Source organism: Prunus avium, chromosome 5 (assembly GCF_965620075.1).
Source record: "Prunus avium chromosome 5, drPruAviu1.hap1.1, whole genome shotgun sequence".
Taxonomy (NCBI): domain Eukaryota; kingdom Viridiplantae; phylum Streptophyta; class Magnoliopsida; order Rosales; family Rosaceae; genus Prunus; species Prunus avium.
The window spans coordinates 19,847,252-19,863,877 of record NC_142288.1 but is presented as its reverse complement, the minus strand read 5'-3'; the positions used below and the strand labels follow the sequence as shown (position 1 = coordinate 19,863,877).

Genomic DNA, 16,626 nt, shown 5'->3' with positions numbered 1-16,626 from the left:
TGGGCAAAACCTTGTCCTCAATGTAAACGACAATCCCTGCTGGGCCCCCACCAACCAAAGTACGTTGCTCCTTGCTCCCCCTCTCCTCCTCCAGAAAATCCAAATAATTGAATTTGAAGTTCACTTGCTGACGTGGCGAGATGCTTTGGGCGGGGGCGGAAGCTGACTGTGACTGCCCATCCAATAGCTGGGGGGTGATTCTCGGTACGTTCCGTATGTGGGCCACCACCACGCACGAAAGTCGAGGAAAGTGAGTGGGTGACGTGGCGATGACACGGCAGCAGGGGCCAGCAGCTGACTCGGAGCTGACGGGAAATTTAGGCCGACTCAAGACTTTGTGAGGAAAGTACACAAAACCTCCAGCAGTTTGGGACGTGGAGTGGAAGCTGTAAAACAAAACAAAAGCTGCTTTTTTGTGAAGTTGCTTAGCTCTTTCTTTTTTCGTTTTCTTATTTATTTGTTTATTATTATTTCTTTTTAAATATTTAATGTGTAATTTGAGTGACTAAGGACAGTGAAGCATTTTTAAAAAACATGTTTAATTAATTAGTAAATTTGATATATCGGCGGAGATGTTTGACTTCATATTTGTTGTTGTTTATTATAATTTCAGTTGGTCATTAATTATAATTAGCCAATAATATTGGTTAGGTGGGTTTGAATAATTACAAAGTATAACATAAAAATATAAATTGTCTTGTCACTCATTTTTATTAATCTTTTCTGGGTTTTGGTTCTAATATTCGCAAGAACATGTAAGCATCTTTGATGAGAATCGAGCACTCTTTTTTATCCTAGACAATTAGTAATACCTTGATGGGAATGTCTCATTCTATTCCCTTCATTATTGGGTTGGTAAATATGCACTATAAGTAATATCGATGTCACGCATTTCATTTTCATCATTTCAGGCTCACTAGCACATATTAGTATAGCATCAGCGGCGGAATTAGCACGTATTAGCAGAAGCGTCATGGTCACTTTAGGCTCACACGTAACTCCACTCCTTTGTAACTTAATACCTAAGGAAAAGAAATTCAGCTTCTAAAGCTACCTTAGGTGGGGATGAGAAAGAAACGAGAACAAGAATAATGTTAGGATTGAGATACATGATGAGTTCGAACTTTTTGATAGTTATTGAAAAAGAAAATCAAACTTGATATATTCCAAGACCGACCCATCAAGGAGCTTAAAAGTAAAAATGATTGGGATCGATGGCTGTGATTGATGGTAGAAAGCTCTCCCTTGAACCATAAGATAATTTTATTCTACGTACAATGTCTCTTGGTCTAATTAATTCCAATGCAGCAAGTTATTAGGTCTCTAATTATAAATTTAAAACTCCGATCAATGATCCATCAATTGAGTGCGAATATGCGGGATGATTAATTAGGTTTACCTGCCATGCAATTCATTGTTCGAATTGACAATAACATTATTCTTATCAGTAATGGTGGTTTATTATTATTATTAACAAAGAATATAAGATGATAACACTACGTGCACGATATTAAATCTTACTATCAGTAAAACATGGGATCAATTGATATCATCAATGACTTCATAAGCTGGTTAATCTTGCACACTAAGTATATCTACTTTTAATTTGTTTAATTTTACTACGTAATATTATTATAAACATTTTCAAAATACGACCCCGATTGCTACTTCAAAGTAAAGTTAGGTACATACATGGAAGCAAGTCATATGTCTAATAATTTACAATATTCACCAAATGGTTTCTTGATGAAGACAAAATCTAAATCAGTTTGAATCTTCGTATGAGAAAAAGACTTGCCCTTTAGTTAGTCTAATCTTAGCTCACTAATTGGTTTCTTGATGTACAAATAGACAAAGTCTAGATATAATTGAAATTTCCACGTCACTAGGGTTGCTTCCCGTGAAGGTAATTGGGATTTTTGACAAAGTCTAAAAGGATCAAAAGTGACACATATATATAGTGACACAAAGTGCATTGTCAATTTATCATGAAAATTAATGGCGTTGTTTGATAAAGAAAGACAGTTCCCCTGTTCAAACAATGCCAATAATAATATATTCGTTTGTATATAAGATACTTTTACAACGATCCAACACATTCACATCAAAGTTATACCATTACAATGAGATTAACTATAAGTAGGTATCGAACTTATCACAAATATATATTGTTGTTGACATTATTCATGTGAGTCGAACCTGAAATCTCCTCAAATCAAGTGAAGGTAGATATACCATTAACCCAAAAACTAGTTGGTAGGTCTTTGTTTTCTTAATTACAATAGTTAACAAGCCTTATGAATTGTCATGTTAGGATTGGCAACAAAGGCTCTATTATTTGCATAAATGAAGTGTTACTTATATGGTATAGGGTCCCCACACCATGAAATTAAGCTTAGCCAATTTTGTTTTAGATAAAGCTCAGTCTTAGTCATGTGCTTTAATTTATATATTTATAACAACATTATTATTGCATGCATGCATGCATCTGCCAAGTTCTCGATTGAAAAACTCAATTTCGCAGCCACAAATTAATTATATAATGCAATCCAATAAGCAATAATATATGCATACAATGACTGGTAGAAAGATAATATTGGGAAATTGGCAATTTGGTTGTAGCTTTTGCTATGGACAAAAATCATTGAATTATTTGAACATCGTGGTGTCGGCCACTAGATGCTAATTATGTCATATGCTCATGTGAGTGAATGAGTGAGAGGGTCCTAGTTTTTTGTTTTTATTTTTTAAATATTTTTTTTTAATTTTTATTTATAATTTTTAAAATTAAAAAAATAAAGAAAGAAAGAAATTCATTCATTAATCATGAAAAAGAAACACCAGCAGCAAGAAGAGGGGTCAGCCAAGCAGGCTCCTCCTCAATCCATGTTACATAATTTGTGCAGCTTAACGCAAACCGCGCAAGAAAATGAGCTACTCTATTGCATTGGCCATGTTCACTTCTTCAACCAATGCACCGTCTCTGCCTCATAACTTTCGTCCCCCGAACAAAGAGCTTTGATAACCTCCCTTGCATCCATTTCCAAGATTACACCATAAAATCCTAGACCCAAAGCAAATTGCATACCTTACATTGCAACTAAGCTAAAACAACATAATAATGTAAATTAATATTTAATGTGGGGGGCTCTGTGCGATCGCTTACTTTACTGATGCCAAACACCACTCCTCCTGACTAAGAGTAATGATTAGTGTATATATATCTTTAATCAACCGCTAAACAAAACATTTTTGGCTTTTGATCATTCCTACAATCAATACTTACCTTTAGTATAATTAGTATTTAATATCTTTAATTAGCAATTGCCTAATTGGCTAGTAGAACAAACTATAGCATTAGTGTTTGATATATAAATATATATATCTTTAATTATTAGTATGGTTCCCATGGGGCAATGACATGCATATATATATCCACTCCATTAATTATTTACTAGGTACATTTAAGTATTAACATGTTGCACTATTGGTCATTGAATTTCCATATCCATGCAAAGGTTTCTGATTTATATTTGAGAAGAAGATAAGGATTATATAACTAATGCAGCAGAGCAGCACAAGTGTATATAGATCTAGCAGCTAGGAATATGTTAAACACTGTAGAGAGAGAGAGAGAGAGAGAGAGAGAGAGAGGATAAGATTTAAAAAAGGACAGGTACTTCCTTGAACAAGATCAAACAGATTTGCAATAATAGTAAGTGTTCCTGTCTTTTTTGTGAGAGAGAGAGAGAGAGAGGAATGATAAATATGATCAATTTGGGGTGGAAGATAACCTTTAAAACAACATTAAAAAGACGAAAAGCTCTGAACTTTTCATCATTTGCAGAAGAGAGAGATCTGTGTCACATTTTCAAATTACCAAATTGAGCAAAAACAAAGACCTAAAAAGGCAAGTTGCATAGGTTAGAGAAGTTGCTAAGGCCAAAGTTGACCCTCATGATTCTGCAGGGGCGGATCGAACATTGATATATATAACTAATCCTATGAAACAATAAGCATCTCAGGTATCTCTTTATATATCTTAATGAGTTGGAATTCACGTTACATATGATATGACCATCCACAACGTGCAATCAAGTTTTCAATTTCATGAATTTAAGTTGACTCTGGACAGCTGTTGTGCTGCAGAATCTGAAGCGTGGCCTGTTTTCATGTCCCTCAACTTCTCACAAAACCCAATTAAAATCAAATTGAAAACTAAACATAAGTTTCCTACATATGTGCACGTACTAATTTACAAAGTGACAGCGCATAAGTTTCTTAACTAATAATCCCTTCCCCAGTTAAGCTACCAGGAATCTAGTACATATATAAAAACCTGGGGAACAGTTTTTATTCATATTTTTGCTGACAGTTAATTGATCAAGGTAGCATTGATCAAATGGATAAGGCAACCAACAAATCACATCATAAATTCATAATCCATGCTTCTGATCGATGCTGTCACTGGTCAGTCAGTGTTCTCCTAGATTTCCTTTTCTCTAGTTAATAGTTAATACAAACAATCAAAATTAACTTACTCCTTTTTCAGATTAGCATGCAGTTTTCTATGCTCTTCTGTTTTATACACTGTAATTCCTCTCTCCCCCTCTCTCTCTCTCTCTCACTCTCTCTCTGTGTGCTATGCAGAGTATATATATTTTAGAATATATGAGTCTCCATGCAGTTCAGGTGATGATAAGTTGAGATGAGTAAGATATATATTAGATATAATAACAGGGGAAATATGTGGATTTTGTTGTATCCCTTGGCATTAAGAGGACCACATGCTCCAACGGAAGACAAGGCACTTGATCTGTTTTCCATGTTTTCAAAACTAATATTATTATTGAATATATGCCATCTGGGGGGTTGCAGTTTCGCAGGTTATACCTTCTTATTTAGTCTTGAACTGTTGCTATACACAAGTCCACAATTTCCAACCAATATTATTGTTGTTGTTGTCCTTTTCATTCTCAATTGAAATCCTTATCATCATCATTTTAAGAAAATAAAATAAAGGCATAGTTGCATAATTCAGCAAGGCACGGAAGAGAAGAGACTAACATGGAAATCAAATTAACAGTTCTTGTCCTATGCGGATATTATTACCTTGCAGATGCTATTATAAACATGGAGGGATAGTAGAAAACATATGACGTTCGTACAGTAATAACGTCTGAACATCCATATGGGAGAAAATCTGATCAAATTAAACCCCATAGTTTTGTTTATAAACAAACTGAGCTATGAAAGTGCAAAGTGGCAGGCCACACATCAAAAATCTCCAACAATAAGATTTGGAAAGAAAGAAAATGGGTAGGTACAAAACTTAAAACAGGACTGATTGAAGGGCCGAGAAAGGTTTTTATATGGGCTTTGGGCCATAATTATTACACACAATCAGGCTGTATGTAACTGTTATAAGATGATTGTGTGGACAGGCCTGATTTTAGTATCAAACCCAATATAAATAAATTGGGTTCAAACTCTGACCCAAAAAAAAAAGGAATTGGGTTCAAAACAACAACATTCACAAAATTCCAGTCTTTACATCTTGTGCAAATCAAATCACACATCACAGAATTGGACATACAATTTGCCCACTACCCATGAAAGAATTGCATCCTTTAAGCCTTAAGCATGGCAGATCATGAACAAAATCAGCACCAAATCAGAAAATACACACAGCACATAATAATGACTCTAAATCAAACCATTCACAAAACCAAAACTTGAATTACTCCAAAGGCGCCAAGATATGCAAGAACATTGTAGAAAACCCAATCAAATCCCCAACCGACTCTGCTTGCTGAGAGGCGTCTTGCAGAGCTCAAACTGAGCAAGCAGCTCAGGGTCTCTGAACCCAACAAGAAATTGGGCCAACCCTTCAAGAAACAGAGCACCCTGGTAAACGTTAGTTGCGCCCATAATCTCCACAAGAACACTCTTCCTCAACCTATTGGCATCCACAAAAACCCCCACCATCTCCTCATTCTGCTCCGCCATCGCATCCTCCACCGCGGGCTTGTGGGTCCCAAAAGCCCAATTCCTCGCCACGTGCTCCAAGAAACCGACCTGCGCGTCCCTCGCACGCCCCGCAAGCGCCGGCACCATCAGCCGCAGCCCGCGCTCCACCTGCTCGACCCTCTCCATCAAATTGTACGACGGGCTCCTCCACGCTGTCGCGATGTGCCAAGGCCGGTCGAAGGAGTCCCTGTCTCCTCTGTCTCTGGCGCAATGAACGACCATGCTGTCGCCGTCGTTTTCGTTGTCGGAGTCGGTGTCGTTTTGGGTGAGGAAGGAGCGGAGGAGGTTGGTGAAGAGGTAGGGGTGGAAGTCGCCGAGGAAGAGGAAGGGCTTCTCGAGAGGGTTGCGCCAGGTGGGGCAGAGGAGCTGAGCAACGTCGTTCTGGGCGGCAAGGTCGAGGGCGTCGTAGTAGGACTGGAAGTGGAGGTGGAGGGCTTCCATCTGAGTCGAGAGCCGAGTCAGGGACGAGTCTGACTCGGACATTGAGCTTCGGAGAGAAGGGAGGAGCGTGTTCTTGAGGGTGTTGAACCATTCTGCGTAGAAGTCTTTGAATTGACGAGTTGTCTTCTTCCGGCCAAAGAGACCTGCAAGATTAAGGAATTGGGTTAATTGAAAATGGAGATTAGGAGATTAATTAAGGTGGATTTTTGAGACGATTAGAGAAATGTAAGAGTGAGATTGAGAAAATTACCTACTGCTTTGAGCATCTTTGGAGATGGGTTTTTCAGATTCTTGGTGGGAATTCTTGGGTTTTTTTGTTTGATTCTGTTTTTGGGTTCTTGTGGTGTTCTTGTAAGGAAGAAGAAAGGAAGAGGATGATGATTTTGATTTTGGGAAGTTTGGTGATGAGGTGGAGTTTGTGGAGGGAAAAGGGCATTTAAAGGGTGGCTGGGTTTTTAATTTTGACAAACCAAAAACTTTATTGGGCTGAAAAAGTACACTTAAATTGAGGAATAAGAAGAAAAATCTAGTGACAGCCCAAGTAAAATCTTTCCTTTTTTATAGCAACCTCAATTAAATTCGAACTAGGGAGTTTTCTATTTTGATTTTTTTTTGGGGATTAATAAGTGGATAAATTTCCTAAATAATCATTTTTTATAAAAGTGTCTTTTTAATTTTTTATTGTTTATATTTTCAAAATCCAAAACAAATTTAAAAAATAAAAAACAAATATTCATGGGATAGCACTCTGCATCAAATTTCAATTCAATTATTTGAGTAGGGGGTTTTACACAAATATTCATATGGGTGTCTGTGGTTTTGAATTTGTCCACATAAGTTGAGGTGGAATAGCTCAACCAACTGAGCTATATCTCACTAACAATTGCAATTCAATTATTTAACATTTGCACTTGGACTCTTTCTATTGAGTTTGAAACCAAGTCAGTTAAAGACAAGATGGATTTGCAACTGCCAAAGGCCAAAGGAGGGCAGAGCCCCCCTCATACTCGACCTTGGCAACAAGTCTTAGCCGCCAAGGGCTGATTCCTGCTTTGCCAAGTCTTTTGAGGGTTTATCCAGTTCTCCAGATTTCTGCTCACATTAATTGTAACATATAAATTAGATTTGATTTTTAATAGATGCAATCCATTTAGCTCAAACCCAATTAAGCTTAGGGTTCTTTATGTTTGATGAGATTAGGCTCAAATAAATTTGGGGATCTAGTTTTCTGTTTAATTAATCATGAGTTTAAGGAACATTAAGCTGTATTAGTAGGGACTTACCAAATGTGATATTGACTAGAACAAGTCTTGCAACTTCTTTCTAGTTTGCTCTTCTCACGAACTTCACGTATTATTATTTGCCCATTTGACTTACAAGAAGACTTCCACCCCCCAATTTAAAATCCACAAATGAATACAACTTGTATTGTAAAGCGCCGAAAACAAGCCAAAATCCACCGAAGCAGGAAACGCCGCCGTATTACCGGAGCCGTTATATCCACCTCACCGACATTGACGGGTCAAACCCCACGTACCATGCACTCATCTCATGCAGTTAAAATAAAAAAAAACAACCTCCTTTCTCTCTCTTTCTCTGTCTGCAGACAAGACAACAACTATTTTCTCAAAACAAAAAACAGTGAAAAATAGAGAAAAACAAACAACAAACACAAAAACCAACTCCTTTGTGGCTTTTTGTGAATGGTGTGGTGTGAAATGAGGTTGAAAAGGGAAAGATAAAACAACCAAACACACACAGCACACTCCACCATTAAAAACATTTTTTTTTAAAAAAAAATCTCACTCTAAAATATCCACCATAAATAAAATTAATAACCCATTTTCTCCAATCTCTCTCTCTCCCTCCTCCCCCATATTTCTCTCTCTGCATCTCTCTATGGCCTCCAACAAGTCCACTTTACTAATCCTCTTCTTCTCCATCTCCATAACCATACAATTCCCAACAAAAACAAGCTCCACCTCAATCCCCACCAATCCTGATCATCAGCAATCAGACTCGGACTGCACCAACCGTTGGATCCATATCAGACGGCTGCCGCCCGTCTTCAACCTCGATCTCCTCTCAAACTGCTCCGGCTACCCATTGTTTTACGACTTCTGCCCGTACTTGGCCAACCATGGCCTGGGCCAGAAAACCCACAACCTCTCCCACAGCTGGTACCGGACCGACCCGTTAATGCTGGAGCTCATTTTCCACCGTCGGATGCTCGAATACCCATGCCTCACCGCAGATCCCCAGGCCGCCGACGCCATCTACGTCCCGTACTACGCCGGCATCGACGCCCTCCGCTACCTGTACGGCCCAGATTACAACTCCAGCTCCGAGCAGGGCCTCAATCTGTTCGAGTTCTTGACCACCGACTCGCCCGAGTCGTGGAATCGGAAAATGGGTCATGACCATTTCATGGTTCTCGCCCGACCCGCTTGGGATTTCTCTCAGCCGCTGGGAAACGACCCGCCTCTTTGGGGCACTTCGTTGCTCGAATTGCCGCAGTTTTACAATGTGACGGCTTTGACGGTCGAAACTCGCGCCTGGCCCTGGCAGGAGCACGCCGTGCCTTACCCGACGTCATTTCATCCGCCCAATTTGTCTCTGTTGGAGAGCTGGGTGCAGAGGGTGAGGAGGTCTCGGCGCACCACGCTTATGATGTTTGCCGGCGGTGGAGGGGTTGGACGTAATCCCACCATTAGGAGGAGCATTAGAAATGAGTGTGAAAATAACACCATGAACAAAAATGTCACAAATGTTAACAATGCGGGCATGTATGGAAGTGGTGTTGGTGGGTTTTCAAAGCTCTGTGACGTTGTAGATTGCTCCAATGGGATTTGTGAGCATGATCCCATTCGGTTCATGAGGCCAATGTTGCAGGCAAGTTTTTGTTTGCAGCCTCCCGGGGACACCCCGACCAGGCGGTCCACCTTCGACAGCATTGTTGCTGGCTGCATTCCCGTGTTTTTTGAGGAATCGTCGGCTAGGGCTCAGTACCGGTGGTACCTGCCAGAGGATCAGTTCGGGGAGTTTTCGGTGTTTATAGCCAAGGAGGATGTGGTGTTCAAGAAGACAAGGATTTTGGATGTGCTTAGGAGCATACCAAGAGGGAAAGTCAGGAGAATGAGGGAGAGAGTGTTGGAGATGATACCAAGAATTATGTATAGGAAGCATGGAAGTTCAATCGGTTTGAGAGCCAAGAAAGATGCTTTTGACATTGCAATTGAAGGTGTCTTGCAGAAGATTAAATCTAGAGGTCAAGTTTTTGCTCAGTGACCTACCTGAGATTTTGCCTTTTTCTTCTTGTCATTCTGTAATTGTAATTATTAATTTGTTTGTCTTTGTACTTAGTTATTTATGTATGCCACTTGATAAACCAATTCAGCAGTATAAGATAAATTTGAACTCTGTTCTCTCTACTCTGGTTTCGGAAAATGTTCATTACACAAATGAGTTAAAGATACAGAATTGTGATTCAAAAAACAAAAATAAATAAAATTATTGGACTGAGGAAGAAAGAATACCTTTTTATTGAGGGTACCAAAGCTACAAAAAAAAAGTATGGAAAGAAAGGAAACAAAAGGGAGCTGATGGAGATTATGACACTGAAACGTCCCCCAACATCCAACACATTTGGAATGTGAAGCAAGAATTGCAAAACTGTGCTTCATAGGATTAGGATGTTCTCTATCTGGGAAGGAGGGATCAAGTTTCAACCCCATCTGAAAATAGTAGAACCCCAAGTCAGACCTGCTCCAAAGCCGGCAGCTGCAATCGTATGGCCTGGTTTCACCTTCCCGCTTCTCACAGCTTCATCCAATGCCAAAGGAATCGAAGCAGCACTTGTGTTACCATAGTTTGCCAAATTTGAAATCACCTGTTCTGATGGGATTTGCATGCGAGAAGAAACTCCATCAAGGATCCTCTGGTTTGCCTGCATTGATTTATCTTCGTTATAACCCATTACCCATCACCTTTGACCATTATCAGAACAATAAATACAATGTCGCTTGTTTACTCCGAAACCCTTAGGTGATTAAGAAGCTAACTTTAAGAACTATTTTCCTGCAAACTTATATTTTTTATGAAGAAAAAAACAAAGCATTATTCTCAGAACTGTACCAGTTTCATTCACTTAACATACATGACAGGCTGGTATAGTTTTGGAAATCAAGAATTATTAGGCTGATGTTAATTGCCTTAGATATGTCTATTTTCCACCCTAAAATATTTTTTCTAGAAATTCGACATGATGCGAGAAAAATATAATAGTCAAATGATGAATTATATGCAAAGCCCCAGGCGGACTGTCCAAAGAAATCATGCTTCATACCTGATGGAGCAGTAACCAATCAATGCTAGATGCCGGGAGACCAGCCTTGGCAAGGGCAGCCTCAACTGACTGTGGCACAACGCGCACAGCAAAGCGAAAGACCTCTTTACCATTCATTTGAAGGCAGGAAAATGAGGCGCGTCTTGGAGGGAAACCTAAGACTGAACCATTAGAACCCAACTCATCTGTTTCACTTTCTTTGAAGGCAGCATTTAGATGTCTGCAGAGAGAGGGAGAGAGAGTCGAGCAGTCATGTATCAGAGAGGAAAAAATGATAAGTGCCCCCAGTCATAATCAACATGAACACCTTAAGATATTGCACTCGATAAAAAGGTCAAAAGAAAAAACAAAAACAGAAATCGAGAAAACACAAACCTGTTTCCGTCACCATCACTATGCAAATCAAAAGCAAGCAAAGAATCGTCCTCACTATCGCAGGCCTACATAATTATGGCAATTTCAAATAAGTGGAATGAAATGTTTCGCAACTAGATCTCCACTAACAACTTAACTCATCAATTTTGGAAATGGCGAAATTAAGATAGTATGATATGAGTTTCTAAAAAATTGGAAACAGAATTTGCTGCCAAATAAAGCAAAGTTCAAAGTCACTAGGCGACAGGGAACCCACCACCCTTATCTAGAAAACTAGGGCATGTTAGATATGTCAAAACTTCAATAAGACACATAAACACACCTGTACTAATACAGCACCAGCAGCATCCCCAAAAAGAATACACGTTCCTCTATCGGTCCAGTCAACAAACCGAGAAAGAGCATCAGCTCCAATAACGAGAACATTTTTGAATCCACCTCCTGTAGTTTGCGCATTATAGTTTAATCAATTAAACATGAAAGTAACAGTGGCCTCCTTACAGCAAAGTAAACCAAGTCGTTACCCCTAATGTGACAAGCAGCTGATACTAGACCCATAACAAATCCGCTACAGGCAGCTGTAATATCATAAGCCAAAGGGTTCCTTTTGCAGCCAAGTGCTTTCTGAACCTGAAATTACAATATAAAACAAATTTAAGAACTTAAGAAGCTACCATATTGAATAAAACAGCATAAACACTCAGACAGTAAAATTTTGTTAGTGAATTTATTAAAATGACAAGCTCAATTAGTCAATATTTAGCTGTTCTTACACTACAATGGTTTCTAACATGCAAAATAAGGAATTACTCAGTCGTTCATTCATTATATCATGTGTGATCAATATAGTTCAGTATTTGGTCAAAGGCCCATACCACGGAAAAAGCATAAAACTAAATAAGCACAACAAGCTCAATCAACAAAATAACCTACTGGAAAAAAATTTATGCTAAAAGAAAATTCTAAAGAAAGAAAGAAAACAAATTATAAGAGCGGATGGATAAGAATTCCATCTATACAGAGAAAACTGAAACAAAATAAGCTAAGCCACACTTGGAAGAAACCAAACAAAGCGGATTTTTAAAAAAACATGCCACAGTTAGTACAAAACTCCAGTCCAGTCAAGATGAATCACTAAAGGGTACTATTCTAAAGTGCTTAGTCAAAGATGCCCATTAGGAGGCAAGGATCTACTTTGTCCCAAATAGAACCCCTATATAAAATAAGGAAAGCTAAGCAGTGAACGTTTGTTTGTTTTTTTCTTTTTCTTTTTTCTCTTATAAGAAATGGTCTTTTCATTGTTCATCTTAAGATAACTTCCAAATACACACCTAGATAAATGAAAACATTTTACCTAGAGATTTATGCACCATCAAAGCATAGATAATAAAATATAAAAGGGATCAATATTGACAAAACTATCACATAATAAACCACTAAGAAGCTCAACCCCTAATTTTTTGACCTGAATCCAGATATGGGATATACCATCCAATGATCAATATACCTGAGGAGCACTGCCAAAAAGATCATCAGGTGAAGATGTGCACATCAAGATTAGGTCCACATCATCAACATCAACTTGTGCCATCTCAAGAGCTTTAAGTGCTGCCTCTACCGCTAACGTTGTCAGACTCTCTTTGCCTGATATTTTACAAGAAGGATGTCAGTATATAGAAAGGGTACAATAAAATATCCATCACATCTTGACAAGAGGACCAGAAAGAGACACATAGTTGTATAAAATATGAGTTGAGATAAAAGGTAAAAACATTAAAATATCCAACACAACCACAAGAAAGCCCCTCTTAGCCTCTTACACATCTGACACTAGCAACATCAACCAGGTAAAATTTCCCAATATCCATATCATTTTAGCTGTCTGAATAGAATGGTGAAGCCAAGGTAACTATGTAACAGATTTGTTCAATAGGGGCAGAGAAAAAGGGTCATAAAAGCAGCTAGCTAACCAACCTAATCCCAGGTAAGCTCAGACTCATCAAGCTGAGTGGCCCATCAGATAGTTTCCTCTTGTCATGCAGTGCACATGCACTGCAAATATGAAATTATGAAGCTGAATTCCTTAAGTTAAGGTCAACGCATGCCAAGCCACCTCAAACTGTTTACAGTTACTAACTTTATGACATTATCATGCACAGCAAGTATGAACAAACCTGAAAGAATTCGTCGATTACGAATGCCAGTGCGAACAGATATCCATTCATCGTTAGTGTCTACTACTTTTGCAAGATCATCATTTGAAATCTTAAGGGAGGGTACCGCCGAGCCACATCCAATTAACTTGCAGCCTTTACTAACAAGCCTGTAATAATATATATTTTCAAGCATAGGAACAAGAGATGAAATTTAAGATCAGTCAGATTATCATTTACCAACTTGAACTCTTACTGCATTTAAACCAAAATGCAACCTCAGTACTAAAACACATAGAATCAGCCAAGGTCCAACTCTGTCTAATTTTTACCTAGCAAAATTATAATTTGATGTGGGAGACAATATTAAAATCCATTTACAAAAATCAAACTTTAGTTAAAGAAAACAGATAACCAACTCATTCAGGACAGAATTCAACCAACAGACCAGGCATTTAATAAAGGGTTACAGTAATTTGGTTATATTCTACATTTAGCACCCTTTTCCAAGCCATTAAAGAAGATGGCTACTGAGCACAAAGAGAATCCAAATGCAAGAAAAAAAAAACATTAATTCGATTATAAAAGGCCACTACTGGTAACTAGATAGAAGCAAAGACTGATGGATGCATCACCAACTTATTCCTAAAGGCAATGTGAAATCCTTCAAGAAAACATGTAGGGGTTCATAAGATAACCAGACGACAATAGGCAAGAAAAGTCTTTTTCAACTTCAGCCAGTCTACAAAAGAGAATAAACTGATATGTTAAACCTATAGTCTCTTCATGATTATTGCATTTGTTTCCCTTCCTTCATCTAAAACATTCTCCTACTTGAAGAGAGAGAGAGAGGACAGATGAAGTAGCCATTGGAAGAACACTGATACAAGGGGTTCATAAGATAACCAGATGACAATAGGCAAGAAAAGTCTTTTTCAACTTCAGCCAGTCTACAAAAGAGAATAAACTGATATGTTAAACCTTTAGTCTCTTCATGATTATTGCATTCGTTTCCCTTCCTTCTCCTCCTTGAAGAGAGAGAGAGAGAGAGGACAGATGAAGTAGCCATTGGAAGAACACTGATACAAGCAACCTCAAATGATCAATATGATCCTTGTAACCTCATCCAGAAGTATCATCAAAGGGAGATCTAATAGTTTTGCCAGATACTGATGCACATGCCCACAAACTGATATACATAAGAGAAAGACTCTTAAGTTAATTTTACCCTCAAGTTAGTCATAAACATGCTTTGTTAGACAATCCCCTTAGTTGTGCCTTAATCTAAGCCTCGCACACACGCATAATATATATACAGATAGTTTACCTAATCTTACACTAAAATTGTTTGTAATTACTAGAAAGTCGGCTTGGTTTGTTCAAATTGATTGTAATTGGCTAAGTTGATTACGCCTTGTAAATTCTATTTATACCTACGATGGAGATGAATAAGATCATATAATTCTCAACTTTTAAGTAACGGAAGTATCCAAAATAAACTTCACTTACTAACCAGGGAAGTGATACACCTTACATTTCACAAATCATATACAATTGATCATTTCTGACTCCAAAAATTACTTCAGTAGAACCATAACCAATACTAAGCGGTTGCTGCTAGACTATTTGTTCTTGCATACAAAAGTCAGTTTATACATGTCTAACAAACTGGCAAACGAGGTAAAGTGATTTTGCATTGAACTCAGTTTTACTCCTTGGTGAAATTTAGCTCTACAAACAATTACAATTGTGTTTGAATTAAATACAACGTCCTTCCAGTTCAAGTCCAGCAGCCAGTACGAACTGTAATTGCTAACAAATTAGAGACTCATATCCAATGTCTTCACAACTCAAAGTTCACATAACCTCTTTTTCATCGCAACCCCAAAAATACTTGCATATCTCTATATGGGAAAGCAGGCACCACAAAATTCCAGCTCATGACAAGCTTCAAAGTAAGAAAGAAATGAAATTTATAGAATTTGCACACCAAAAGCTTACATATATGAATTTAATCTCCATCCCTTCAAACAGAATATGCACATGCAATGTTATGTCATCCATGCCTATGAAACAATAATCATATTATCAAAACAAATCGAGCAGCACAAGTAAATCCATAAAACAAATAACTCTTTGATTGCATGCACATCATAAGGCTTTAAAAAAAAAGGGTCATGAATCAAAATCCATAGAGTATTCTTCAAACAAAGTTCAATAATATTCTAACAGAAAATACAGCTATACCATATAATCCAACATATGAAACAATAAGGGGCTAAATCAACTGGAAAAAATGGAACTGAACTCACCTGGGTGCTCTAGATTCAGAAGGGGAAGCTCCAACGTGCTTCTCTGCGCCTTCAAAGGTACTGGAGCAGAATACCCTCTTGGAGATTCCATCAGGGGAGCGAAACCCAGATCCAAAAATGCGTATTGAAGGCTTAATCTTCCCCCTCAGGCTTGGAACTGTAGGAGTAGTAAACAACCCAGATGCATTGGTGGCCATTTACACCCACAACTCTAAACCCAAGTAAAACTTCAGACCCACAAAGTATGCCAACCCAGAGAGATTGAAAGCCAAGAGCTTCAGCTAATATATGACACCAGAAGCATGCAATGAATGGAGTAAACGAAACCCATGAGAGGAAAAGATCAAATACGTTTGGCGGAGACAGAGAGACACGGGCTTTGAAGACCCTTCTTTCTTCGGAGGGTCCAATGTGAGATAGGAAAGAGGAATTAAAAATAACAATAAATATGGGCGATTATGTCAAACCAAATTTGAGCAAACTCTAATGCTTCCAATTTCTCTCAATAAGTTATAAGCTGGTGCAGAGGAGAGAGAGAGAGAGAGAGACAGTCATGCCAGGCCACCATGCTATGCTTGCTCCTTTCCTAGAGATGTTCTACAACAATTCAATTCAATGGGTGGGTTTGGAGGAAAGGGGGAGTAGTGAAAAAGGTTCGACACAACCAAAGAAACTGCGGCATTTATTTCCCTTTTCATTGTTTATGTGGCTTAATATGATTGGTCCATCTTTGACAATTGAATGTGTTGGAATGTAGAGAGTGACAGCTCCAAATCCACATGATGTATCATGCGTGTGCGCCTTTTGGATTCTTCAAGGCATTTAACTCCTAAAGTCCCAACTCCTAACTTCTCTCTGCCTCCACGACATAAGTTAAAACTAGTTTCTCAAACAAAACAAAAAACCAATTTGTTTAGCTACTTCTAGATTACGTATTATGAGAGTTCAATTAGGAGTTAATCTCAAGTTC

The 16,626-nt window shown here is 38.3% G+C and overlaps 3 protein-coding genes across 3 annotated transcripts; 1 reads left to right on the top strand and 2 right to left on the bottom strand.

Moving 5' to 3' along the window:
• Nucleotides 1-5,522: 5,522 nt before the first annotated feature.
• INP1 (transcription factor) lies at nt 5,523-6,913 on the bottom strand. The gene is made up of 2 exons (XM_021954654.2): nt 6,722-6,913; nt 5,523-6,614 (listed from the first exon to the last, which is right to left on the bottom strand). The coding sequence occupies exons 1-2, from the start codon at nt 6,735-6,737 to the stop codon at nt 5,788-5,790; spliced, it is 843 nt and encodes a 280-aa protein (XP_021810346.1). The 5' UTR covers nt 6,738-6,913; the 3' UTR covers nt 5,523-5,787.
• Nucleotides 6,914-8,302: 1,389 nt separating this feature from the next.
• On the top strand, nt 8,303-9,891 carry LOC110753664 (Exostosin family protein). The gene has a single exon (XM_021954606.2). The coding sequence runs from the start codon at nt 8,371-8,373 to the stop codon at nt 9,757-9,759; it is 1,389 nt and encodes a 462-aa protein (XP_021810298.1). The 5' UTR covers nt 8,303-8,370; the 3' UTR covers nt 9,760-9,891.
• On the bottom strand, nt 9,874-16,314 carry LOC110753665 (3-ketoacyl-acyl carrier protein synthase III). The gene is made up of 8 exons (XM_021954607.2): nt 15,657-16,314; nt 13,366-13,514; nt 12,699-12,835; nt 11,716-11,821; nt 11,514-11,632; nt 11,192-11,256; nt 10,817-11,036; nt 9,874-10,417 (listed from the first exon to the last, which is right to left on the bottom strand). Exons 1-8 carry the CDS (start codon nt 15,851-15,853, stop codon nt 10,196-10,198), a joined length of 1,215 nt encoding a protein of 404 aa, XP_021810299.1. The 5' UTR covers nt 15,854-16,314; the 3' UTR covers nt 9,874-10,195.
• Between the last annotated feature and the right edge of the window lie 312 nt (nt 16,315-16,626).

Bases quoted from the DNA above. Each gene is read 5' to 3' on its own strand.
- LOC110753664 (XM_021954606.2), top strand. From the start codon at position 8,371: ATGGCCTCCAACAAGTCCACTTTACTAATCCTCTTCTTCTCCATCTCC.
- LOC110753665 (XM_021954607.2), bottom strand. From the start codon at position 15,853: ATGGCCACCAATGCATCTGGGTTGTTTACTACTCCTACAGTTCCAAGC. The intron at 13,515-15,656 runs GTGAGTTCAGTT...ATATTATTACAG, and splicing joins TCTGAATCTAGAGCACCCAG to GCTTGTTAGTAAAGGCTGCA. The intron at 11,257-11,513 runs GTGTGTTTATGT...ATAATTATGTAG, and splicing joins CTGGTGCTGTATTAGTACAG to GCCTGCGATAGTGAGGACGA.